Raw genomic sequence first — 27,162 nt, 5'->3', positions numbered from 1 at the left:
TAGTATAAATACACAATACTATATATTTTATATATTGTGTGAAATCTTTTATACTAAATTAAAATAAGTACAAAATAGCCTTTTTCGTGTCCAAATTAATGTTTAATGGTAAATATGAACTTATGCAAATTTTATAAATAATAATAATAATAATAAAGTAGCTTAAATAGTCTTATTTAAACCAATAAATAAATAAATAATTGACATATGCTTTATTTTATACTTTATTTTGTAAACATAACAAATTGTTCTTTTTTAAAAAAAAAAATTATTAAATGAATAGTTGATAAACTATTCTTTATTTTATTTTTTTAAAAAATATTTTAAAGATATTTTTATTATTTTATTAGTATAAAATTTGTATGCATGTTTTTATAATCAAACATCAATGTTGGGCGAATATGACATTTTGTACATATTTTTATTTAATACAAGAAAATTTTTAATAATAAATAAAATATGAAGTATTTTGTATATTTTTACTCAAATACAAAAGTTATTATACTACATTTGAATATCTTTCATTTACTTTTTGAATGCTGATTTTTAATATTAATTATTATATCCACACATAATACAAAATATAATTTTTTTTTATATTTATTTATGATATCATATATATAATTAAAATAATTTAAAAATACATGTATTTTAAATATTAACCAACTGTGTATTTTTTTCCAAAATCTACTTATAAAAGTTAATTATGTGAACTCTATACTTTATATATAGGCATTTATATATATTTCACAAAATATTTTATTAAATATTATTTTAATATTAATTTTAAACTAAACCCCCAACTTAAAAAAAAACAAAAAAAAAACAACAACAACAACGCACGTGTGTAGTTTTCATTTAAAACCAAAATGATCACAATTATTTTTAATTAAAATATTTATTTTTCTCACATAATATTACATTTAAATAATATTTAAATTCAAAAGTTAAACCAAAATCAAACAAATATTTTGTTAAAAATTTTGATAGTTGGAAGCCTAACTGACAACTTCTTCGACATAAATAAAATAAATTCATCAACTCCGTAATTTGGTCCTACCAGATCCACCCAATCCTTTTTTCCTAAACTCTAAACCCAAATAACATACCCAAGCCCATTATTGACAGGGAGATCCCGGTGAGTGTTTTCCGACGAGTTTCGAATCTTTTACTAGTGCTGATTGCGGTGGGGGGTGAGGGTTGGAGTGAGGAACCGTCCACCAACATTGATACATGGTTACAATAGGCCGATTCACCATGGACTGAGCCGAAAACCATTGTAATTTTTCCGGAAAAATAAGTTCGAAGAAGATCAGTTCTAATCGAAGCTGGTCGGTGCTGTTCAAAAGTCGTACGGAGTATCAATTTTTTCAATTTAGTCTGTCCCATAACAAAGTATTCATTTTCTTTTTCAGTAACTATACTATTTATCTAACATTACAAATATCCTTACAACTTACAATATATTACACAAATGTCATTACCTTTATATGACACGTACTAATAAAGTTATTTTAGTCATTTCTATTTTATTTCTACCATATCTCAATATAATATTAATATTTCTAAAATTACATGTAAAAAACAAATAGATATTTCTTTATGAGACTGAGAGAGTACAATAAATTGGAAAAATTCGAAAATAAATTCACAATACATCTCAATAAAAATTCTAGAATCAAGTATTTATTTGCTTTTCGTACAATATATTATAGGTAATAATACAATAGAAATTTTAACAAACTCATTTGCCTGTATAAAAATATTTTTGATTATATATGACTGAGATTGAAGGATTATTAGATATTACTTTTTATAGATAATAAATTTTTACATAATATAAATAATTATAAAAATATATTTATATATGTAATTAATGTAAATTATAATGAAACTCTAACTAATATAGGATTTGTTTGTTTAGTTTTTAAATTTCAAGCATTTTTTTTTTATAAGAAATAAAAATTGTGTCATAATATATATATAAAAAAAATTTTAGTCAAAAATTATCATATATATTATCATTATTTTCGAACATACTATTTTTAATATTCACAAAATATTTATAAAATAATAAAAAAATAAATACTCTAATAATATTCTTACAAGTTTAATGAATAACAACAAAAACATTTAAATTTTTTTATAAACATTAATTAAAATAAAACAAATTTTTATTGTTAATTACTGAAATTATAAAACTGTTAATTTGAATATTATTTTTAATTAGTTTTAAAAACATTTTATATAAAAAATAATAACAAAAATTGAAAGCAAACAAATTATTTAAATATATAGCGGGGCTGAAAAAAAGAGGGAAGTAAAAATGAAATGCAGCCCAAATACAAATGCTAAATTTAGAACAACTGATTTTAGACTTTTAGGAGTAGATAGATCTGCATTTACACTTGCGCTCATTTGACACTATTTATTTTTTTAAAAATATTACATTAAATTTTTTTTTTTTTTTTCCACAAAATATCAAATTAAATGTAACTTTTTTAATTTTTCCAATTTCGAAAATTCCAAAACTCTCCAAAAAGGTGTGATCTTATATATCAAACATGACTTAATATTTTTTTACCATGAAATATAGAGCCAAGATAAGCAAACCATAGAGGGAGTGTATCAAATCAGCTCAGTGTTTGCTAAAATGTCCGAAAGTTGCACAAATTTAAAATTTGGTAGAGATCTAACACAGAGTAAGAGGACATAGGAAAGGTTTACTTTACCTGTAGTGTCCTGCAAAGCTCATCTCTCTTAAACGTCGAATCGTTACCATGAAATGCTCCCGACTCAAAGTTTTCTCGACAAAATAGGAAAACCTGTGGAACTCACTGCTAGAAAACAATTACAATGGACGAAAACATTTATTCAAATAAATCACCGCTGCTCCGCTCACACATAGATATAGGCTACTCTGTATCTTCTCAACTATGGAAAGAGCTTGGACAATAAGAACTCGGTATATACAATTTTTCGACCCACAAAGATGAAAGGTAAATTCAAGACATTCTTATATAGAATTATAATATAATATGTTTAAGAAGCTCAAGCAATATGAAGACGTATGAAGCAGTTCGATCATTTTTTCTCCTTAAGCTAAAGAAACTAAAACAACCAGGACCACGTGTAAGATTTTTCAAGAAATTCCAAACAAATTGGAATGCAAAACAGTCGATGAACTTAAAATCAGATTAAGAAGACAACATTCAGTATGGAAAGTGCGATCCCGAAACAACAAATAAAACAAAGTTACAGAAATCTCAATCCATTTTTTATCGAGAAAAGTCATCCTAAGCTTCCGTCTTCCTTTTACAGTCACTATGGCCTACCTGAACAGTTTTTCGCTCAGTTGTCAAATAAATAACCATATTTATTGCCGCTAAACAACATATACAACACTAGCTAAATACTTCCCAAATCATCCTCACTTCAAAATATAAACAGATGCTTGAATCTGGCTTCTGTTTTACACACACACACACACATATATATATATTTAAGTGTCCTACATAAAATGTACCCAAAGTAGGACAAACTAGCGATGGCATATACCATTTCAATCAACCACACGCAGCAACAATGATAAAGAATATCAACACGAAAATATCAGAACGGCTAATACACTACATCTAAATAGCTGCAACAAAACTGGTAGGTCAAGCCTTATAATTAGCAATATTTGTCTCTATATTCAGAATTCATAATGCTTAGTTTCCTAAGGATACAGTAACAAAATCAAATCGACACTAATGCACCTACCAACATCATGCATAAAATCAACATTGTCCTATTATGCTTCTCACTCGATCTTATGATTTAGTCTAAACTTGGATGATGATTTATAAATTTAATTTCCACCGCAAACAACTCAATGCTTAAACCACACACACACTCACACACACACACACACACACATATATATTCTAATGTAAACTACTGATTGTTCGTAGAAGGTATTACTAAGAAGAAGCAGAAGCAAATTCGAAGTCCTGAGACCAGGTATTCACCATTCATATCTAGTTTTTATTATTTATTATACACCCAACCCAACCCAACCCAACCCAACCCAGCCCATTTCATTTTCATTATCTTGTAGCATTCTTTTCTTAGTTCTTGAACAGGGCAGAGCTTTCAAGTGACATCAGATAATCCTGCTTTTCATTTACATTTACAACACAAAAAAATATATAAAGAAAATAAATATCATATCCATCTCCAACTAGCAGCACATCCAACAACACAAAACTACTATTAACCTCAACAGCAGCAGCATCACAAACACAAACCATTTCAAGAACTCTGATGCATAGCGAAACCATAAACATTTCAATTCATGAATTGTTTGTTTATTCGTAAAACTTGAACTAAGCATAAGACCACCAGATCACCTCCTACTACTCTTCTAAACATCCCTCCCTCAATCAAAACCAAGCATCCATGTAATAAGTACTCTCGGAAAAATCAAGAACAATGCTACAAGAAAACAAAACTCACTTAAGCAACAAAACAACACATAGAAAACGAAAGCATACCATACTAAAATCTCTCCTCCTCCTTCTCTCAGTGATCGTGCCTCGCCTGAAAATCCTTCATGAAACTCACTAGCTTCTCCACTCCGGCCAGCGGCATGGCATTGTAAATCGAAGCCCTCATTCCGCCGACGGATCGGTGTCCCTTCAGCTGCACCATTTTCTCCTTAGCTGCCTCCTTGATGAACTCTGCCTCCAGTTCTGGCTTCGACAGGGTAAAAGGGACATTCATCAGAGACCTCACGGTCTTCTCCACAGGGCACCTGTAGAACCCTTTGCTCCCATCAATGGCGTCGTAAAGAATCCCGGCCTTCTTCTCGTTCTTCTTCTCCACCTCCGCCAGACCGCCCTGCGCGAGCAGGTCGTCGAAGACCAACCCGCACATGTAAATGCCGAAGCATGGGGGCGTGTTGTACAGGGAACTGTTGTCCACATGGATCTTGTAGTCCAGATACACCGGCGTGGTTGGCTGCGGGTTGCCGACCAGATCGGATCGGACGATCACGATTGTGACGCCGGAGGGGCCGACGTTTTTCTGTGCGCCGGCGTAGATCAGACCGAATTTAGTGACGTCGACGGGTTTGGAGCAGAAGTTGGACGACATGTCGGCGACGAGGATGGCGTCTCCGGCGGGGGTGGGGTAATCCTTGAATTCGACGCCGTGGATTGTTTCGTTGGCGCAGATGTGGAGATACTTGGCGTTGGGGGTGTGATCTAGGGTTTCGAATTTGGGGATTTTGGTGTACTTGTCGGATTTGCCGCTCCAGATGGTTTTAGGGTTGCAGAACTTGGAAGCTTCTTTGAAGGCCTTGTCGCCCCAGGATCCGGTGACGATGTAATCGACGGCGTCGTCGGGGGTACAGAGATTGAGAGGGACGGCGGCGAATTGGGTGGTGGCGCCGCCCTGGAGGAAGAGGACAGAGTAATCCGACGGGATGTTGAGGAGCGATCGGAGATCCGATTCGGCTTTTTGGATGATGGACATGAACTCCTTCCCGCGGTGGCTCATCTCCATGACGGACATGCCGGAGCCGTTCCAGTTGTAGAGCTCCGATTGGGCTTTGAGAAGGACGTTCTCGGGGAGCGTGGCGGGGCCGGCGGCGAAGTTGAACACGCGATCTGAAGAGGCATCGGCGGAGGAGGTGGAGGACGAAGTATGGAGAGTGGTGGATGAGCACGTGATGGAGACTGGCTTTCCGGCAGCGGAGTTCGACGGGAAGGAGACGTTCGTGAAAAACGGGTTCGTTGGAGAGGTCCGGCTGACGGAAATGGTTTGTTTCAGGTGGCGGCCGGGGTTGCAGGTAGCGGCGGACATGGCAGCGGCGACCATTTTGGCCCTAGTGAAGCAAAGTGTGGGAGGACGACGGCGGCGACGCGGCGGCGAAACGTGGTTTGCACTTTGCAGTGAGAGCAGGTGAATATTTGTATTGAGAATTCCTTGCCTATGAATCTATTTATTCTCGCGTGTGTCTGTGTTTTTTTTTTTTAATACTGTACATTAAATTTTTTTAATATAATTATATAATTTAATTATATTTTAAAAATTAAATTATTTAATTATTTTAATGTATAATTATTTTAATTAATATATTTTTATTAATTATTTTTTAAAAATACACCCCTAAATTATTTGTATTTTATTATTTATTTAAAAATTTTATAAATTATTATTTAATAATTTTTGTTTATAATTAAAAAATTATGAGTGTGTTTCCTTAGGGACATTCTGAGAAATTTGAATTTGAGTTTTTTTTTTTATTTGAATTTCGAAGTGAATTTAAATTTATGTGTTTATTTTGTATTTAAGTTTGAGTTTGAGTTTGATTTTTATTTGAATTTTGAAGTGAGTTTAAATCTATATATTTATTTTGTGTTTAGATTTAGGTTGAGTTTGGATAGTTTTGTTATGTATTAATTAAATTGTCATTTTATCTATTTTACAATATATTTTATAGATGTCATTACCTTTTATCATACTCCTTCCGTCCCAAAGATGATGCAATATTTTTTTTTTTTCAAAACTCACTGCAATATTTCCAAATTTAGAAATAATTAATAATATTCATATGCATGTATTAATATACACTTCACTCTATCCCACCGCATCACTCAAATAAAAGAAATAAATAATGATTTTTTTTTTCCAATCACATCACTTAATATACTAAGAATTATCTCAAATTATCATATTTAATACTCCCCATCTAAATTCTCAAAACACAAATGTTGCACGGTGTTTGGGACGGAGGGAGTACAATACTAATAAATTCTACTTTATCTTAATATAATACTATTATTTCTTCTCCGTATAAAAAACAGATATAATATAGAGATAGACGGAGACGGAGAGAATATAATAATAATATAAATATATATTAATTATAAATTTATATTATAACTATGTATATATTTTTAAATTTTTATTTATTTGTATTATAAAAATTGTTATTATCTACAAATATAACATATATATATTTTATTAAATTATAATAATTATAATTTTTTTTTATATTTTATAATTAAAAAAAAAAAATGGGATAGAGAAACACACCCATAGTATCAAATTAAAAAGAAATTTTTTAAAATGAAACGCAAATAAGCACGTTTTTAACACTTTTTCTTCCTTCTGGTTTTGTTCCCTACCGACGCCGCCATCGGCGAACGCTGTTCAGTTCAAAATCGGAAACAAGCACAGTTGGTAAAGGAGCTCGAATCGAATCGGAACAGTTAAAAAACTCGGTTCGACGGTTCCGGATTGAACCGGACCATCCGGTTCGAACCGGGTACTCAGGTTTACTTCTCCCCAACCCAATCTGAGAGTTGCAGGGAGCACTCGACGAAGGCGACTGACGATGGAGAAGATCATGCTCGGCGACTTGGACGCGAGGATAAGACGCGCTTGACCGCCATGATCGACAAGCTCCAAAATCGCGACAGGTATGTGCGGTTTTTCCTAATGATTCGGGGAATGAAAGGTCACTCCAATTACAGATGCGAATTTGGGATCTTTGAGTGTACTTGTAGAAATTACATTCACTGGAAATTGGAAGACAATTTGAAACTTGAAATTAATTGAATGTGAAGCAGGAGAAACCTGTCTCTGTATTTACTGTTTTGTAAAGTCAAATGCTTGTAAACTTAGGGATCTCTAAGATATGTTTCGTTGGATTGATTCTACATGACTTTTTTGTTTGAAATTTTAGATGATGTGAAAATCTTTAATCTAAATAGGATGAATTGATTGCATTTCTTTGAGTTTATGAATCATAATCCAAACATATATCTGTTTCGCATTCCTTCTATTGATTTACTTAGATAGGTTGAATATAATCGCTTGTGTACTACCAATAGTTAGAAAAAAATCAGTCTGAAATTAATCTGAGCTGAGTGCTAATAATTTCTGTTCTCCTTTTTTTTTTTTTGGATTGGCATAGTTGTAATTGAGCTGTCTAAAAATTGTTACTTTACTGAAATTGATCGATTCTTAAGCAGGACTTGGCCTTGATTTGAATTTATATGCTTGGAATGCCATAAGTTCCACTTCGAATGGGTGTTGAAATTTGATCAGATCTATACTTCATTTGTTTAATGTGGACTAAGGTTGGGAAGTAGAGTGAAATCCCCTGTTATTTTCCGTTGTTTAACTTCAGTAAATTGATTGTATGAAAAATGCTTGCATCTATTCCTGCAAGAATTGATCATTTTTTAAGCAATTGTTTTTTCTTCATTGGTTACCTTTGTTCTCTCGATCTACTATTTCCTACGGATGCGATTGGAAGATATTTCATTTAGATTTCGGATTGTTGATAATATTTTTTCCCTAAAATATATCATATTAATACCTATTTTTAATTTGTAATATTAAATCCAAAAATCATTTACATTCAAAGTATCATGTCTAAAATATTTCAATTCAATGTGTATTGACGAATTGTCTCACTGAAAAGTGAAAGCAATACGTTTGATTATGTTGGGTGAAAATTACAGCATGGAGTGGATAGTGTTAATTGCGTCGATCATTGTGATATGGATAGCATCTCTTTGGAAGATTCTCGGGGGAGCTTCCTCGGCATCTAAAGGAGCATTCCTAAATGACGGTAATTTGGAGGTCTCTTTGTGAAGCTATTTGGATGTGGATGATGTTTTCTAATATTGTTGGTTTAATTTTGGATGGCAGGCGGTGGGAGGAAGAATGTGCTGTTGGTTATTGCCCATCCAGATGATGAGTCTATGTAAGCTTTTTGAATTTTTGTTTCGGTTTGGGAATATGTTTGATGTGACGTAGATAGATTTTTGATGTGACATTTTGGTATAAAATAAATAAGTATTGAATGTGATATTTTTTTAAAAGAAAATTGTTGGTAGCAGCTGCGGGTTTGTATGTAATAAAACGAAAAAATCAAGTTTGAAAACATAAGCAAGCTGGTGTTCTTAATATGCACGCGAATGAATAAATGACATGCTGCTGTTTAATATGTTGTAAATTTGTTAAACCGTGTTATATATATGTACATATTATATCATATGTTGAACCGACCAGGGAAACTCTCAAACTACTATTACATGATGAAGGCAATGATGTAAACTTGTTGAATTTTATTCGTAAAATAATATTTGTTCAATGTAAGAAATATACTGAACGTATCAACTTACTAAGTATGCTTAACTTGTCGTTCATCAAGGGATCCAAATAGTTTCAAAGTGTTTGATGTTTGGCTTAATTGCATTTATGTATTTCAAGGACAACAGTTGGGAGCATTTTGATGTAAGTCTGTTTGAAGATATATTCAACAACTAGCTGATGATACTAGCGTTACATCGGAATAAAATTCAGATTATTCATCGGGTAACAATTAATTGAAACTCCATAATGTTATTTGAATGGATATAAAATTGTTGAAATAAGCTAAATTAAGGATATTGTAGCTCTACAGCTAGTGTGATAAGTCTGATGATGTCTGACCGTGATTTGGGAACTTTAAGTGTTGGATTTTAGTACTTAGTTCATTATTTCAGTGAGTTCCCCTTGTAATAATCTGTTTAGCTACAAACTCCCTAAATGCTGAGGAGTTTTATTCCTCTTTGAATTCAAATAAGCAACATGTCAGCAGTCTTTGCAGTCTAACAATATGATTATAACAACCCTTTTTTAGGATCGACTAACATTCTTGCAATTCTGTATTGGAACTTAACTAGTCCCACTACATAAAAGAAACATCTTTTTATGCAAGCCATCTATTAAAGCTATTTTTAGATGAAGCATATATTTAGATTTTAAAATATCATCTTCTACATATTTGTGTATTGCCTGATATTGGCCGAATAAGATTGAACCATAAACATATTTTATTTTTGCATCTACAGGTTCTTTGCTCCTGCTATTGGTTATCTGATCTCACGAGGTCATAATCTGCATGTACTTTGCATTTCAACTGGTAATGTTTGCTCATGCCGTTCTAGTGACATTATTTTTTTTTGTATTTAGCTCCAAAATTGCCTGAGGTCATTATTCTACTTTACCTAAATATTTATTAAATGAATGTGTGATTTTATGTATAATTGATTAATCAAGTGCAATCTAAATTTTACTATCAAAGTTTAATTTAAGTACATGTAATTTCTGATTCATTTTCCAAAGATTAAGTAAATGTGTGCATAGGAGAAGATAATCACATACAAATTCTTGGAGTAGATTTTGTACTCAATTAATTTGAAGATTAAAAGTTGTCAGTTTCCTTAAAAATGGAAAAAAGATGCAACTGAGTGATCATGAAAGCTTGTAATGGCCTCTTACCTGTGAAAGACAAAATTCAAGGCCTTTTCATCTTAATGGCCTTTTCCTTGGATTTGTTTCGTGATATAGGAAAATAGAAACATCAACTTGCTTTGCTTTCCAGATTTGTTCTGCTAATCTATGTCGAAAGGTATGTGTATTTTTTTTTTTTTCTAGGAATGTGCTTAGGTTGTGCCTTAATATTCTTTGATGTGTAAATATACTTATCTACAGTGGCGGAGATGTGGTGTTGCTTCAAGATTACACAAAGTTTCAAAATGCTTTCCTCTCTAATTAAGTCGAAATTCTGAGTTTATGTTGCTAGTGTAGGCAATGCAGATGGAATGGGAGATGTCAGGAAAGAAGAGCTTTATCTTGCATCTGCAGTCCTCAAGGTAAAGCATTTCAAGCTTCAATTATTTTTGAGCTTCAAATCATATGTATTCTCTGTTATATAGTTAATTTCTCTTTCAGTTTTTGACTTTATGTCAAATGCTTTCTCCAACTATTACGAATTTCATATATATTCTCTTTTTAATTAAAATTCTTTCGATTTCAATTTATGCAGATTCCGACCCAGCAAGTGAAGGTTCTGGATCATCCAGATTTACAGGTTCCTTCTACTTAATCAACCTATATATTTCCATTGCATATATAATAGTTAAAAAATATTAAAATGCTGCTGAATTATAGAAATTCGTTGAACTACCTACAAAATGAAATAAATAGGTAATTTGTTTTATCATAACCTAATATGCTAAATTTTGTTGTGAAACTTTTCCTAACCTATATATTGAACAAAAATTGCTGAACTATAGTGTATTTTCTTATATTTTGCATTTTGAAATATGTACTCTTTCCATCCAGCAAAAATGTGCTTGTTTGGCTCTGTGTGGAGATTAAAAACTATACAGTGTTTTAATGTAAAAATAAAACTAATGTAAGAATATTTTGAAAAATTAATTAGGGGATGTGTTTAATTAATAATGTATGTGTGATAAATTGAAGGTGACAACATTGTTATTTATATGTTTAGAGTAGGTAAAATCTAGTGGATAGAAAAAAATAATTGCTATTTATGATATAAGTACAAATTTCACAGACAAACTTAAAAAGAAAGTACAAATTTAGCAGATGGATAGAGTATATGTTAAACCAAATACAAAATATGCTAATTATATATATATATATATAATAAGTTAAATGCTTGTATATTGAAAGGCAAATGTCGAGCTCTTATAACTATTGAGAGTTGTGATGTAAAACATTACATGCTAATATGTTGAATCACATACAAAATTTGTTGAACTATGTAGAATATATGCTAAACGGCAATATTTAGCTGTGCTTAATAATGCAAACCACCCTAATATCCGGATCGAATGGTGCCAATATTTTGTGGGTTTGTAATTAGGATGGTTTTGGGAAAGTGTGGAACCGGAAATTATTGGCTGACATTATTGACAAGGAAACACAAGCCCTTCGTATAGACTCGGTAAGATTTGTTTGATTCCTTAATGGTTTTTGTAGCTTCATCCTTCTGTAGACATTCGGGAATGCTCTGTACTGATGCAGCCCCTGAATGCAGCATGCAGTCGACACCTACATTGTAAATTATCAACCTGGTGCTCCTTAATTAATTTCTCATTCTGTGTTCTCTAGATCATTACTTTTGACGAATATGGTGTCTCAGGACATTGCAATCACCGGGATGTACATCAAGGAGTGAGGTAAGTTTTAGCAGAGATGGGATGGTTTGGAACTTGGATTTTGGATTTTGAATAGTAAAATTTTAAATTGAAATAGTTGTTTAATGGTGTTTGATTTGATGTTTTGAATGTAAATTGTTTTTTTTAGTGTAATAATAATAATAATAATAATAATAATAATAATAATAATAATAGTTGTCTGATATGATGTTTTTTAGGTGGAAAAAATGAATAAATAGTAAAGTCCGGTTGAAAAACCCACAAAATAATAGAGAGCCCTAAAGCTTTTGAAATTTCTTGTTTGCGATACAGGGAGCTATTGCATGAAGTTCCTGATAGGCATCTGGAAGCATGGGCACTTGTAAGATACCTTCACTTTTCTTGTGTTTAATTAACTTTAGATGTTTATGTCCAAAACTTGTAAATTCCCTACTTCAATATGATTTCACATTCCACCGCGTTTAGATCTAGAGATCACATACATACTTACGGCAGATATTATTATTTTTCAGGCAAGCAACAACATATTACGCAAGTACATTGGACCTGTTGACATATGGTTATCGACACTTTTTGCAAAGAGACAGGGATCACACTACCTGCCTAATTCAGATCCCCGTAAAACCTATGCTGCTATGGCTCAGCATTCTAGCCAATGGGTTTGGTCCGTCTACTTAGTCCTTCACTTTCAGACAGCTGCAATTTATAATTGTCTTGGGAAGGAGGATTACTTTGAAAAGATATATATATATATATATTGTTACCGGCATAAGATACTCTTCTACCATTGCTGACAAGTATTCTCTCGCTCCCTCTTGCAGGTATCGGAAACTATTTGTGACATTTTCAAGCTACTCCTATGTGAACACACTTAAGAAAATCAAGTAAGTACATCTGATTCGTAACTTAAGGAATAATTTTTTTCGATGAATTAGGAAAAAGTGCAGAACACAGGATATATATCATTTGTATGAATTAGTGCAAAAGGCATATATGATTCTGAGGATAATAGCTCGAGTATACCAGTATAGGGAGGATCAATTTTAGAAGAATACAATAAAATAGTTATTTTATTCGAAGAAACTCTTGCACTGATCTCGTATATCGTTTGTCTGAAACCAATAGTCCATTGATTTATTCCTGCTTATACATTGCAGTTAGTTACATAAACATGGCATTCTGGTGATAGAATCATTGTCTCGGTAGGAAGATCAATGTTGTTATAGGTAAATCTCCTGGACAACTTTCAATTTGGTCTCCATGCTTATGCTTTTAAATATTATAAAGATTGAGCTCTCATTATAAAATTATTGGATTTTTCAGAAATTTCAGTATTAATATATATATATATATATATATATATAATATTTTGTCTACAGATGTGGTTTGATTTATTGACTTAATTTATGCCTATTTTTTATTTATATCTCTAGCCAAACTTATATTTGTTTTCTATTTAATTATATTTATCAAAATTTATATTTATATCATAAATATATATTTTTTAAATCAACTTAAATATTATTTCCATATATAATAAGTTAAATATTGTCACTATTAATAAATCATATCTATATATATATATAAGATCAATTTAGTACGTTTTTATTGAAAAATTTATATTAATAATTTTTTATTGAAAAATATTTAAAATTAATCATTTTTTTTATAATTAAAAATTAGGTCTAGAAAGATAATTCACACTAGGCGAACTATGTCTAACATGTGGATCTGGAGGTATCTAGGGTTTAAACCTATGATTTAACCCACAACCAAGTCATCCTTACATGACAAAATTAATCAATTTTAATCTTATGATAATCGACGCATATTGAACGTGAGAGTGTGCTTGAATGGGTATTTGATGACTTAGAAAATTGACTAAGCAATCTAGAGACTGTAAAATTTAGTTTCTTTCCTTATGTTCAAACTAATACAATTGTGTTTAAGCGTCAACTACCATAGATCAAAAGTGATTAATTTTGTTTAAATGATATAAAGATTATTAAAAATTCAATGATATCAAACTTGATTATTGTAGTATATATTAAGACAACAAAATTTCTATTTAACTATTTGGGTTTTTTTTTTTTTTTCCACGCAATTTTTTAATATTAATATGTAATACAATAGAAAAAAAGAAAAGAAAAAACAATCTCACTCCTATTAGTTGTGTAATGTAGTTAAATAGTGATGATTATATTTTTATAATATACTCCTCCGTCCACTTAGAAAGTTGATATTTGCTTGCATATTGATCTTTAAATATTAATTATCATATCAAAACGTAGTACAAATCAAAAGAAAATGACAAAAATACATTTATTAGTGTCTTATAATACAAATATAATGACATTTGTATAAAAAACTATACAAATATAAGTATATTTTTAATGTTAAATATAATGACGTAAATGGTAAATGTAAACTTATTAAATGGACGGAGGGAGTATTATAAGTTGTAAATTTTTTTTTCTTTTTAATAGTATATTGGTATTACAATTCCTAAATAAATACATTGGTTTTTAACTGTTTTATTATACGTAAGTAATATTTATAGCAAAGCTTATATAAAAATCTCAAATCCAAACAAATACTTTGAAAAATCTAACAAACCCTTAAAAATGAAAATTATAAAAGAACTATATCTCTCTCTCTCTTTTATATACCTAATTATCAAAGTAGATATCTGTCTTTAATTTTGTGGAGCTCAGCAACAACTTGTGTCATCTGCATACGGTCTTTGGGATTTTCCTTCGAACAGACAACTCCAATTCTTAGTACAGAAACCAAACAATTCTTCACTTCATCTCCTCCTGTCCGAAAAACACCATCCACAATTTCATCTATGGAGTTTGGCAATGCCAATGCAGCAGCCACATAGTTATGAAGATTCGAATGATCCTTGAATTCGTCGACGTCTGTCGGCCTCCGGTTCGTGAACATCTCAAGAACAAGAATTCCGTAGCTGTATACATCTCCTTCCGTACAAACCTTATTACCTACGCTGTATTCTGAGCGAAAATATGATATTTTAAATGAAAAATAACTTTATACCATCCCCATGATATTTAGCTCTTAAAAAAAAAAAGCGAAATTGCTTATAACTCTCTTATGGTTTCGAAATTTAGCGTAAAATCTTTATGTATTTTAAGAATACCTTTTTGTACTTTCAAAAACGTTGCATGAAACTTCACCACAATAAAAAGAAAAGGCAGTACAAAAGCACTAACTAACTATATTCTCTTGAAACACTATTTAACATATAATAATAATAATAATAATAATAAGGTAAAACAGTGAAGAAACAAAAGCGTTAGTTATATTATTTAAAACACTGCAATTAGAACTATAGAGTACAAACTATAATCCATAAAGTGCTATATAGTAATAAGAAAAAAAAACACTAACTGTATTCCCTTAAAACGCACTATTTTCATGCAACGTATTTTAAAATATAAAAGGGCGCTACACAATTTTTAAAGTAAATGAGAAATGCACGCTGAATTTCAAAACTATGAGAGAGTTATGGACAATTTTGCCTAAAAAAAAAAAAGTTAAATTACATCATCTTTATCTATATTTTATTATAAATCGTAAAATAATCTCTTTGTGTTATATTAAAATATACACAAAAATTTATTTTAATTCAGATACTAAGATTATTTGTAAATAGGCACCAATTATACAAGTGTTACGCAAAAAAATCAGATGAAATGTTTTAAATACTATTTCTTAAATAAAATAAATATAAAAAAAAATTAATTCACAATTCATTTCACAGTTTATAAATATTAAATTATGACTATTTTCATTTTACAAACTGTGAAACGGAAAAATTAATCACAATTTTTATTTATTTATTTTGTTTAAATAAATGATATCTAAGATATTTTACTTTATTTATTTTCATAACATTTGCATAATTAAGTTCGTCAAGTTTTAGTGTTTGGATGAAAAGGATATTTTGCAAAAAGTTTAATATAAGACAAGATAATCTCTTGAAATAAATAAAACACAAAGTATTATTTTTATAATAAAACACAGGGGAGGTGGGTATCATAAAGTTAAAAAAAAAAAAGAAAAAAACTCAAAATTGTATAGTAAAAAGAATATAAATAAAAAAATAAAGAAAAAAAACTCGAGATTGTATAGTAAAAAAAAATATAAATAAAGAAATAAAGAGAGATAAGCGCTACCCGGAGGAACATAGCCGATCGTACCCTCGACCCCAATCGAGCTATCGCCTTCGTACGAAGGCGATACGCTCGACACAATCTTTGCTAGTCCAAAATCCGCGACACAAGCCGTCATGTCGCGGTCCAAAAGAATATTGCTCGGCTTAAGATCGCCGTGAACAATAGTCGAATCGGTGGCGCAATGAAGGTATTCGAGGCCTTGAGCTATGTCGATAGCAATATCGAGCCTTTGCCCGATGTCGAGGCTATGTAACTCTCCCTCGCGATATCGATGCAACCACTCTTCCAAGCTCCCGTTTTCCTTGAATTCGTACACTAGCGATTTGAAGTCGTCGCCTTTGAAATCTAAGCCTTCGCAAACGCTCAATATCTTCGACACATTTCTATGTCTCACTTGTCTTAGTGCGTTACATTCTTTCAAAAAACTCTTCGAGGCGCCGTGGACGGAAAGATTCAACACTTTCACGGCTATTAATGTATGATCATCGTCGAGAACTCCTTTGTAAACCGTCCCGAATCTCCCGGCGCCTACTAAATTACTTTCCGAAAATCCATCCGTCGCCCTTTCGAGATCGCCGTAAGATAGCCTAATAAACGGGGCCTTCCGGGGCGACGAAAGCGCGACATCTTCGTTCTTGTTTCTTTTCTTGTAAAGAAATATCGACAAAAAAATGAGTAACACCGCGACTATTGGAATCAAAATTTTCATCAATAGAGACAGTAAGTTTTTCTTCGAAGAACTCGGTTGAGCGCAACGAGGAAGGTTTAAGTCGGGAATTCCTCCGCACAAATTCTCGTTTCCTTCGAGCGAAACCGCGGTTCGATTCGCGAATACTCCGATCATCGGCACCTCGCCGTCGAACCTATTGAAAGAAAGATTCAAACTTTGGAGTTGTAGCTCCGACAAGGAACTTGGGATCGATCCCGAAAGATTGTTTCGGGAAAGATCCAAGTACCGTAAGCCGTTCAAATCGCCTAACCGTTGCGGGATTTCTCCCTCGAATCGATTTTCTCGCAACTGAAGCCATTCCAAGCTGATGCATTCGGAAATCGAGCTCGGAATAGCTCCCGACAATCGATTATTCGAAACGTTCAACGCCGAAAGATGCCTCAACGAATGAACCTCCGAAGGAAGCGAACCGTTCAATTCGTTGAACGAAAGATCCAACAGAATCGAAATCGACGAAAGCTTCAAAACCTCCCCCGGAATCGACCCGGTGAAATTATTACCCGAGAGGTCTAACGACAAAAGCCTCATGCATCGGCCAAGACTCGCCGGTATTCTTCCCGAAAGTCGATTCGATTGCAAGTAAACATAGTTCAAAGAATCCATATCCCCGATCGAATCCGGGACCTCGCCGTTGAATCTATTTGCGCCCAAATTAAGCATTTGCAGCTTCGAAAGCTCGCCGATGCTCGTCGGTATCGAACCCTCGAGACGATTCCCATATAACGACAGAAACGTAAGACCAACAAGATTACCGATGTCCGAAGGCAGAGTCCCCTGAATTCGAGTCAGGGGTAAGTTTATCGCCCAAAGTGAACTCGAAAAATTTACGATCGCCTCCGGCAAAACGCCGGAGACGGGATTTTCAGCCATGTCGAGAATTTGAAGCAATGTACAATTCACAAAGGATGTAATAAAATGTACATCATCTCGGATCGAATTAGACGCCGCGAGAAATTGCGTTAGGTTCGAAAGCCTCCCGAGTGTCGCCGGAATCGGACCGGCGATAAAGTTCATCGGAAAATCTAATCTTCTAAGTGATGAAGCATTAGCCATTGATGTTGGAAAAGGTCCAGTTAATTGGTTAAATCCTATTGTAAGAACTCGTAGGTTAGGAAGTGTTAGCCCCATTGTCGACGGTAATGATCCCTCCAACTGATTATTACTAAGACTAAGATCCACCATTGAAGATATGTTGAACAAACCAGAAGGAATCTTTCCAGACAAATAGTTGTTAGGAAATGTGATGAATTTCATGTTCTTAAGATTTTGTAAGGATTCTGGAATCTGTCCGATCAAATTGCATCGAGCTAAGTGGAGCTGTGTAAGATGAGTTAGGTTTCCTAAGAAATTGGGAATCGTTCCAGAAAGGTTGTTTTTTCCTAACCCTAGTTGTTGGATTTTATGGAGGTAAGAATACTCGAAAGGGATGTTTCCATGGAGATGATTTTCGATCAAATTAAGGTAGATGAGATTAGGGCATTGGGAGAGATTTGTTGGGATTAAACCAGAGAAAGAATTGGAACTGAGTTCGACGAATTCGAGCATCATTAAACGGCCGAGGTCGTCGGGGATTCGGCCATGGAAGGAGTTGTTGGAGAGGTCTAAGGATCGGAGGAAGGAGATGTTGGCTATGGAAGGAGATAGGGTTCCGATGAGACCTCGATTTTTTAAGGTTATGGCAAGAACTCGACCGGGGGGCGTGCGGCTGCACGTGATGCCTTTCCAGGTGCAGTAGTGGGTGTGGCTGGTCCATGAAATTAGGGTTTGGGATGGGTCGTGGGTGATGGAGTTGTTGAATTCGAGCAGTGACTGGTAATCTGTGCCATTATTGCTTGGGGAAGACGAAGAAGACGATGAAGAAGATGATGCAGTAGTAGTGAGTATGGAAATTATTAGTGTGGAAAAATGAGTGATTAGGGCCATGAAATTAATTATTAAAATTTGGTGGGATGGAAATGGAAATGGAAATGGGCGTAGGATGTAATTTATTACATTATAGGAGAAGAGAAGAAAGATATTACGTTACGTTTTCTTTTTGGGAGTCACTATAGGGTGGAAGTCAGTCAACTAAGACCACAATCGACGCGCAAAAAAAGTCTTACAAAGTAATGTCTATCAATTTAAATAAATACTTCATCCGTGTCACTAAGGGTGTGTTTGTTCGGGTTTTGGATTTTAAGTTGAGATTTAAATAGTAAAAATTTTGAATTTGAATAATTATATGATGTGGTATAAATAGATGTTGATGTGATTTTTTGAATGTAAAATTGATTTTTTATTATAATATAAAAAAAAATATGCGTTTGATTTGATATTTTTGGAAGAAAAAAATGGGATGAACAGTATATTTAAAATCCAATTCCCCAAACAATCACAAAAGAATAGAACAAAAACGAAGAACAAAATACACTCATGTGGCTCCGTCGATACTACAACTATTTTTCACCTTGAATATCTTAGTCACACGGGCAGCGATTACAATGTTGAATAACACTCTGTGTGCTAATATACATTATACAGTATTACTACAGATAATACATTGTATATGTTAATACTACCTTCGTCCGATTCTAAAGTTTTATTTACCTTTTTGTATTGATCTTTTAATATTTATTATTATATCAAAACATAGTACAAATTAAAAAAAAAATTGTAAAAATACTTCTATTGATATCTTATAATACTAATAGAATGACATTTGTACAAAAATTATACAAATATAAAGATATTTTTAATATTAAGTATAACGACGCAAAAATAAATGTGACCCTTACAAGCGGAGGAAGAAAATATAATATAAATACAGTATATGAACTAACAACATATACTATAATCTCATACAATACATATAACAATTGATTTTAATACATAACATATTTTTATACAATACACTTATAATTATAAACAAATAATAAATATGTATTATATATAATAAAAATATGAACTGTTTATATATATACTAGAACACGCTCTTGCGCGGTATACCGCGCGACTATTCTATAATGTAATGTAGTGAAACATTATTTATTTGAAATATAAACTGTAAAACAAAAATGTAATCGAATTATTTGCGCTCAGGTCGGTGGGTCAGGTCGTTTGGTTTGGTCGGTTGGTCTGGTCGGTTGGTTAGCGCTCGGATAGGCAGGTCGGAAGGTCCTCGGTCGGTTGGTCTGGTCGGTTGGTCCTCGGTCGGATGGTTAGCGGTCGGACAGACAGGTCTGATGGTCACCAGATCGGACAGACAGGTCTGATGGTCTGCGGTCGGATAGGCAAGTCAGCTGGTCCGCAGGTGAATAGACAGGTTGCTTGGTGGGTGCGGCCAAGGAGTCTTTTGGTCTAGCGATTGGTCTCTGGATTGGTCGGTTGGGCTATTTGAGTTCTGGAATTGGTGGAGGCGTTTGGCGAGGCGGTTGATGTAACCGACCAGACGACGTTTCAAAATGTTTCGTCTTGGGCGGTTGACGGCGACGGTTCCAAAACGTCTTTTCAAGGCAGTACAAAGGTAGGGTAAGAGCTAAATTGTCATTTTCGAAATGAGGGGCATGATAGACTTTTCAAGTGACAAATCCATACAATCTCGTGTATAACAACATAAAAGTTTTAATACCCAAATCAACTAATACATAAGGTCTTGTTACGTACAAAAATAATAATAATAATAATAATAATAATAATGGTAGCAGTGTCTTGAAGGAAGGTAGGACCCGAAGTCGGGTAGAAAAGTAGAAAAATTTGCGCTCAGGTCGGTTGGTCAGGTCGGGAGGTCCTCAGGTCGGGAGGTCCTCAAGATGGAAAGTCATCAGGAAGGAAAGTCCTCAGGTCGGTTAGTCAGGTCGGTTGGTTAGCGGGTCGGAAAGTCTGTAGGTCTGATGGTCAGTAGGTCGGACAGACAGGTCTGATGGTCAGCAGGTCGGACAGACAAGTCGGAAGGTCTGCGGTCGGGTAGTCAGGTCGGTTGGTTAGCGGGTCGGATGGTCCATAGGTCGGAAAGTCTGCAGGTCTGATGGTCAGCAGGTCGGACAGACAGGTCGGATGGTCAGCAGGTCGGACAGACAGGTTTGATGGTCAGCAGGTCGGACAGACATGTGTGATGGTCAGCAGGTCGGACACACAGGTGTGATGGTCAGCAGGTCGGACAAACAAGTCTGATGGTCTGCGGTCGGATAAAGTAGGTCGGCTGGTCTAGCAATTGGTCTCTTGAATGGTCGGTCGGGCCAGTTGAGTTCTGGAACTGGTGGAAGCGTTTGGCGAGACGGTGCAAGACACGTGTCAATAAAGGAGGAATTAGTGGGCAGTTGATGTAACCGACCAGACGACGTTTCAAAGCGTTTCGTCTTGGGCGGTTGACGGCGGTTGCTGGCGACGGTTCCAAAACGTCTTTTCAAGTAATATTTAAGGATTTAGATTTTTTATTTTCAAGCATCTTCAATCAACTTCAACAAAGCAAAGTCAGATTTGGGGATCACCACTTTAAATTTTCAGCATTTTAATTTTCCAATCAATTTCCTTTTATGTACCGTACAGTGTTTAGAGATTCCTAATCTCAGACGCTAAAAAATCAAATTTAAGGTGTTACGTACAAAAATAATAATAATAATAAAAATAATGGTAGCAGGGTCTTGAACGAAGGTAGGACCCGAAGTTGGGCAGAAAAGTAGAAAAATTTGCGCTCAGGTCGGTTGGTCAGGTCGGGAAGTCCTCATGTCGGGAGGTCCTCAAGACGGAAAGTGGTCAGGTCGGAAAGTCCTCAGGTCGGGACGTCCTCAGGTCGGGAGTTCCTCAAGACGGAAAGTGGTCAGGTCGGGAAGTCCTCAGGTCGGGACGTCCTCAGGTCGGGAGTTCCTCAAGACGGAAAGTGGTCAGGTCGGGAAGTCCTCAGGTCGGGAGGTCCTCAAGACGGAAAGTGGTCAGGTCGGAAAGTCCTTAGGTCGGGAAGTCCTCAGGTCGGGAGGTCGTCAAGACGAAAAGTGGTCAGGTCGGGAAGTCCTTAGGTCGGGAAGTCTGTAGGTCTGATGGTCAGCAGGTCGGACAGACGGATGGTCAGCAGGTCGGACAGACAGGTCTGATGGTCAGCAGGTCGGATAAAGTAGGTCGGCTGGTCTAGCAATTGGTCTCTGGAATGGTCGGTCGGGCAAGTTGAGTTTGGGAACTGGTGGAAGCGTTTGGCGAGACGGTGCAAGGCACGTGTCAATAAATGAGGAATTAGAGATTCCTAATCTCAGGCGCTAATTAATCAAATTTAAGGATATTTTCCATATCTTTGAATTTTACTTCTTGTCTGTTGAAAAAATACATCAACACTTTATTTTCAGATTTTACTTTTTATTGTTGAAAAATTGCATCTCTTTATGAGTTTTGAAATGTCAAAAATAGCAAGGATATTTCAACTTTGATAATTGTTACGCACAAATAATAATAATAATAATAATAATAAGGATAGCAGGATCTTAAAGGAAGATAGACACGAAGTCGGGTGGAAAAGGAAAAAAAATTGCGCTCAGGTCGGTTGGTCCTCGTTCGGATGGTTAGGTGCGTTGGTTAGCAGTCAGATAGGCAGGTCGGAAGATCCTCGGTCGGTTGGTCTGGTCGGTTGGTCCTCGGTCGGATGATCAGGTCGGTTGGTTAGCGATCGGATTGGCAGGTCGGAAGGTCCTCGGTCGGTTGGTATGGTCGGTTGGTCATCGGTCGGATAGTTAGCGGTTGGACAGACAGGTCTGATGGTCAGCAGGTCGGACAGACAGGTCTGATGGTCTGCGGTCGGATAAAGTAGGTCGGCTGGTCTGCGGTCGGATAAGCAAGTCAGCTGGTCCGCAGACGGATAGACAGGTCGCTTGGTTGGTGCGGCCAAGAAGTCTTTTGGTGTAGCGATTGGTCTCTGGATTGGTCGGTTGGGCTATTTGAGTTCTGGAACTGGTGGAGGCCTTTGGCGAGGCGGTTGATGTAACCGACCAGACGATGTTTCAAAACGTTTCGTCTTGGGCGGTTGACGGTGGTTGCTGGCGACGGTTCCAAAACGTCTTTTCAAGCCAGTACAAAGGTAGATTAAGGGCTAAATTGTCATTTTCGAAATGAGGGGCTGGATAGACTTTTCAAGTGGCAGATCCGTACAATCTCGTCTTTTCAAGCCAGTACAAAGATAGGTTAAGGACTAAATTGTCATTTTCAAAATGAGGGGCAGGATAGACTTTTCAAGTGGCAAATCCGTACAAACTCGTGTTTATAAGATATAATATATATCACAGGAGCTTAACAATCATTTCCTTTAGTCAATGTATGTATTTTTTCTCTAGTAGCCATTGAAAAGCCTCTATTCTCAATAGAGGCTGTCTTTAGGCACCTTTGTAAATGCTTTAAAATTTTGTAAGAAAAATTGTGCAGTCCAAAATCATTCTTTTATCTAATGTCTATAACTAATTTATAAATTGAATAACAAGATTATTTAAAATCGACGCTCGAATCTTTAATCCGGTTTTTTGTTCACTTCCTAGGTTAGAAATTTAATATCTTTGAAATTTAAATTATATCGCTTATATTATCTTAGTGAATTGCTAATTTATCTCCCAATATTTGAAATTGTGATAAAATAGGAATTAAACTTCACAATCCATGTGGATCGGCCTTGACACCACTTGCTACGCGGCAATTGTGATGTTGTAGCATTTTTATTAGAAGCACCGAGGCTACCACGGAGGGAGTACTTCCTCCGTCCCATAACTAAGTATCTATTTGCTTTTTGCACGTAGTTTTATAAATATTAGTATTATATTGGAATGTAGTAGGAATACAGTAGAAATGACTAAAATAACCTTATTGGTGTGGTGTGGTATAAATGTAATGACATTTGTGTAATATATTGTAAGTTGTAAGGGAATTTGTAATGTTAGGTAAACAGTACAGTTACTAAAAAAATAGATACTTTGTTATGAGACGGATTAAAATAGAAAAATAAATACTTTATTATAGGACTATTTTTGTCTTTTCATAGTATTATTTTCTATTTTTGGAAAGAATTATGGATTTGTTTACCCACATTTTTTGTTCAACATCATTCTCAATATATATATATATATTTTATTTTCTCAAAATTTAATATTTAACATAAAATATTACTATTTTTATATTACCTATGTAATAATCTATATCTTACATAAAAAAAAAAAATTCAAAAAAATTACTCAACAAACAAATTTTATATATTTTAATTACATTTTAATTTTATAATTTATAATTTATTTTAATTTTTATTAAATTAATTAGCTATTTTATTCTATAATTATTTATATTATATTATAATTAATTTACTAATATATTCATAGTTATTTATTAATTACATTCCTCTTAAATTCTCATATCTACTGTAATCATAATATGATATTTGGGACAAAGGAAATACTCCCTCCGTCCAGCTATAAAGTATACACATTTTTATTTTGGGACGTCCAATTACAAAGTAAACATTTTATTAAATATCTCACTTTTTTCCACAAATACCTTTACTTTACAGGCAAAAATGTCATTACACTACTTTTAACTGCCCACTATAATTAAAATATTATTATTTCTTAAACACCGCGCCAAAAGTAAATGTATACTTTATTTGTGGACTGAGGGAATATTATTTAGATTCTATGTTTAACATATATATACATATTCTCTCTAGAAAAAATATTACCTCAAACATTATTTAAATATATAATTTTCTCAAATAAACTCAAAGATATTTTTAATATATATTTTTCAAATAATATTATAAGTAATATAAAATAATACTTTCTATGTCCCACTTATTATATCTATTTTTTTTTTTATTTGTCCAATTTATTTTTTTCACTTTCATTTTAAGAAAAGAATTATATATTTTAATCTTATTTTAAATTTTTTAATTTATAATTTTTTAATTTTAATTAAACTAGTTAGTTATTTTAATCTTAATATATAATTATTTTTATTATACTATAATTATTTTTACTAATACGTTATTAATCATTTACTATTTATACTTTTTCTAAATTATCGTATATACAGTAAAATGGACATGATAGTCTGAACGGAGGGAGTAAATATTAGTGCCATAAAATTAAAATTTGTGGCATCGAATTGGAAAATAGGAATGAGAATGGGCGTAGCATAGAGTAGGTAGTAGTATTACTCTATCCGTTCCATAAAAAGAGTAATATTTGTCTTTTGTACGTAAATTTTTAAATATTAAAATTATATTGATTTGTAGTAAAGAAGACAAAGATAATCCTATTAGTATTATGTAATATTTCATCCGTCCGCCTCAGAGGTCACGTTTACTTTTTGCGTTATTGTACTTAACATTAAAAATATCCTTATATTTGTATAATTTTTTATATAAATATCTTTCTATTAGTATTATAAGATACTAATGGAAGAATTTTTGCAATTTTTTTTAATTTATACTACGTTTTGATATAATAATTAATATTCAAGTATCAACATGCAAAAACTAAATGAAACCTTAAAGCAAGACATAGGTAGTATATAATGACATTTATGTAATATATTGTAAATTATAACGATATTTATTATGTTACATAGGCAGAAAAGATGTATACATATACTTAGTTCAGTTTATACAAGAGAATTTTTGGATTGTGTTGCTTTTAATTAAAATTTTCTAAATTTTATTATTTTAATTATGTATTTTTTATTTTATAAAACATTCTATGGACCATTGTTTAAATATAAAATTTAAATTAATTTTGTTGTTTCTTAAAAGTAAAAACTGCCAAAATTTTAAAATGTGTTTTGTTATTATTTATTTACATTGATTTATTTTAAAAAAATTCACATTATTTATTTATTTTTATTTATCTCTCATTAAAAAAATAGATCTATTATTCTTTAGTAAAAAAATCACCCTACTTAATATTTTTAATCAAATTTCTTGTTATTTTATTACTATAATACATTAATATTAATAATAAGTTTGTTTGGATAGTATTTTACTTTTAGTTATTTTTTATAAAATATAGTATAAAATTATATTGATGATATAAAAATATAATATTTTAAATTAAATATTTATTTTGTTAAAAAATAAATATATATTAAGAATCACGTATTGATAATAATGTGTTCAGACCAACAAATCAATTAATCTTTACTATATTGGAAATTCTAGAAAGTCAACCGAGTCTACTAGAAAAGTTTGCGTAATCCAAGTCAATAATTTTATTTAAAATATTAATAACAAAAATAATTATTAAAATATTATATTTATTCATTTATATTATACTTCATCTCGGTCGTTGAAATACTCTCTCTGTCCCACATAATTTGTCCATATTTCCTATCCTTTCTATTTTTGAAAATATAATTATGCACTTTAATCGCATTTTAAATTTTAAATTTTATAATTTTATAATTTTAATTAAACTATTTACTTATTTTAATCTTAATTTTACTAAATAATAATTATTTTTACTAATACACTTATTAATTACTTACTAATTATACTTTACCTAAATTCACGTGTCTACAGTACACCCATGTTACATGAGACGGAGAGAGTATGTGTTATATATATATATATATAAAATTTAACGTGTATGTATAATAATTTGTAGTACCTTATGGTGTGTTTGTTTTGTAAAATATTTTTGACGTGAGGTATAAAATAAAAAAAATGTATAGAGAATATAAAAATAGTAAAGCATGTGTAATATATTATTTTCTTCCTTTATTCCTTATCAATTTATTTATTTATTTTTTCTATTTTGGTCTGTCTTATAATAAAATATCAATTTGTTTATTTTAGTAACTATATTTTTTTACTAACATTAAAAATTCTCTTACAACTTACAATATATATTACACAAATGTCATTACCTCTTTTATGAGACGTGATGAGTAATATTTTTGCAAAAAAGTATGAGTACTTTTTGTTAAAAAAAAACACACCCATATTTCTTTCACAATAAAATAATAAATAAATAAATAATACTCTATTCGTCTCAACTCAAATTATTTTTTTACTATTTTTGTATGTCCTACTCAAAAGTATCAATTTCATATTTTAGTAAAAGTAATCATACGCCAATACCACAATACTATTAATTTTTACTTAAATTATAAATATACCATTACACATACAATTACTTTTTATATAAAGTCAAACGACCAAAATATCAAAATCTCTTACACACTTCTACTAACTAATAAAATACTATTATTTCTTAATTTACTACAA

The 27,162-nt window shown here is 32.7% G+C and overlaps 3 protein-coding genes across 4 annotated transcripts; 1 reads left to right on the top strand and 2 right to left on the bottom strand.

Annotated features, from left to right (window-relative positions):
• Window positions 1-4,236: 4,236 nt before the first annotated feature.
• Window positions 4,237-5,978, bottom strand: LOC127253067 (phosphoserine aminotransferase 2, chloroplastic-like). The gene has a single exon (XM_051277491.1). The coding sequence runs from the start codon at window positions 5,863-5,865 to the stop codon at window positions 4,567-4,569; it is 1,299 nt and encodes a 432-aa protein (XP_051133448.1). The 5' UTR covers window positions 5,866-5,978; the 3' UTR covers window positions 4,237-4,566.
• Window positions 5,979-7,275: 1,297 nt separating this feature from the next.
• LOC127253090 (probable N-acetylglucosaminyl-phosphatidylinositol de-N-acetylase) lies at window positions 7,276-13,362 on the top strand. 2 transcript variants are annotated; one of them, XM_051277523.1, is made up of 12 exons: window positions 7,276-7,472; window positions 8,523-8,632; window positions 8,713-8,767; window positions 9,900-9,970; window positions 10,639-10,703; window positions 10,877-10,921; window positions 11,723-11,803; window positions 11,971-12,038; window positions 12,330-12,378; window positions 12,530-12,681; window positions 12,839-12,901; window positions 13,175-13,360. In XM_051277523.1, exons 1-12 carry the CDS (start codon window positions 7,444-7,446, stop codon window positions 13,176-13,178), a joined length of 792 nt encoding a protein of 263 aa, XP_051133480.1. In that variant the 5' UTR covers window positions 7,276-7,443; the 3' UTR covers window positions 13,179-13,360. The 2 variants fall into 2 exon arrangements, with proteins under 2 accessions (XP_051133480.1, XP_051133479.1); XM_051277522.1 differs by lacking the exons at window positions 7,276-7,472; window positions 8,523-8,632; window positions 8,713-8,767 and adding an exon at window positions 10,399-10,459 and having other exon boundaries at window positions 13,175-13,362.
• Window positions 13,363-14,483: 1,121 nt separating this feature from the next.
• On the bottom strand, window positions 14,484-18,910 carry LOC127253084 (putative receptor-like protein kinase At3g47110). The gene is made up of 2 exons (XM_051277515.1): window positions 16,217-18,910; window positions 14,484-15,031 (listed from the first exon to the last, which is right to left on the bottom strand). The coding sequence occupies exons 1-2, from the start codon at window positions 18,867-18,869 to the stop codon at window positions 14,694-14,696; spliced, it is 2,991 nt and encodes a 996-aa protein (XP_051133472.1). The 5' UTR covers window positions 18,870-18,910; the 3' UTR covers window positions 14,484-14,693.
• Between the last annotated feature and the right edge of the window lie 8,252 nt (window positions 18,911-27,162).

This window comes from Andrographis paniculata, unplaced genomic scaffold, assembly GCF_009805555.1.
Source record: "Andrographis paniculata isolate CXL003 unplaced genomic scaffold, ASM980555v1 Contig49END, whole genome shotgun sequence".
Taxonomy (NCBI): Eukaryota; Viridiplantae; Streptophyta; class Magnoliopsida; order Lamiales; family Acanthaceae; genus Andrographis; species Andrographis paniculata.
This window is presented reverse-complemented; position numbering and strand designations above follow the sequence as displayed.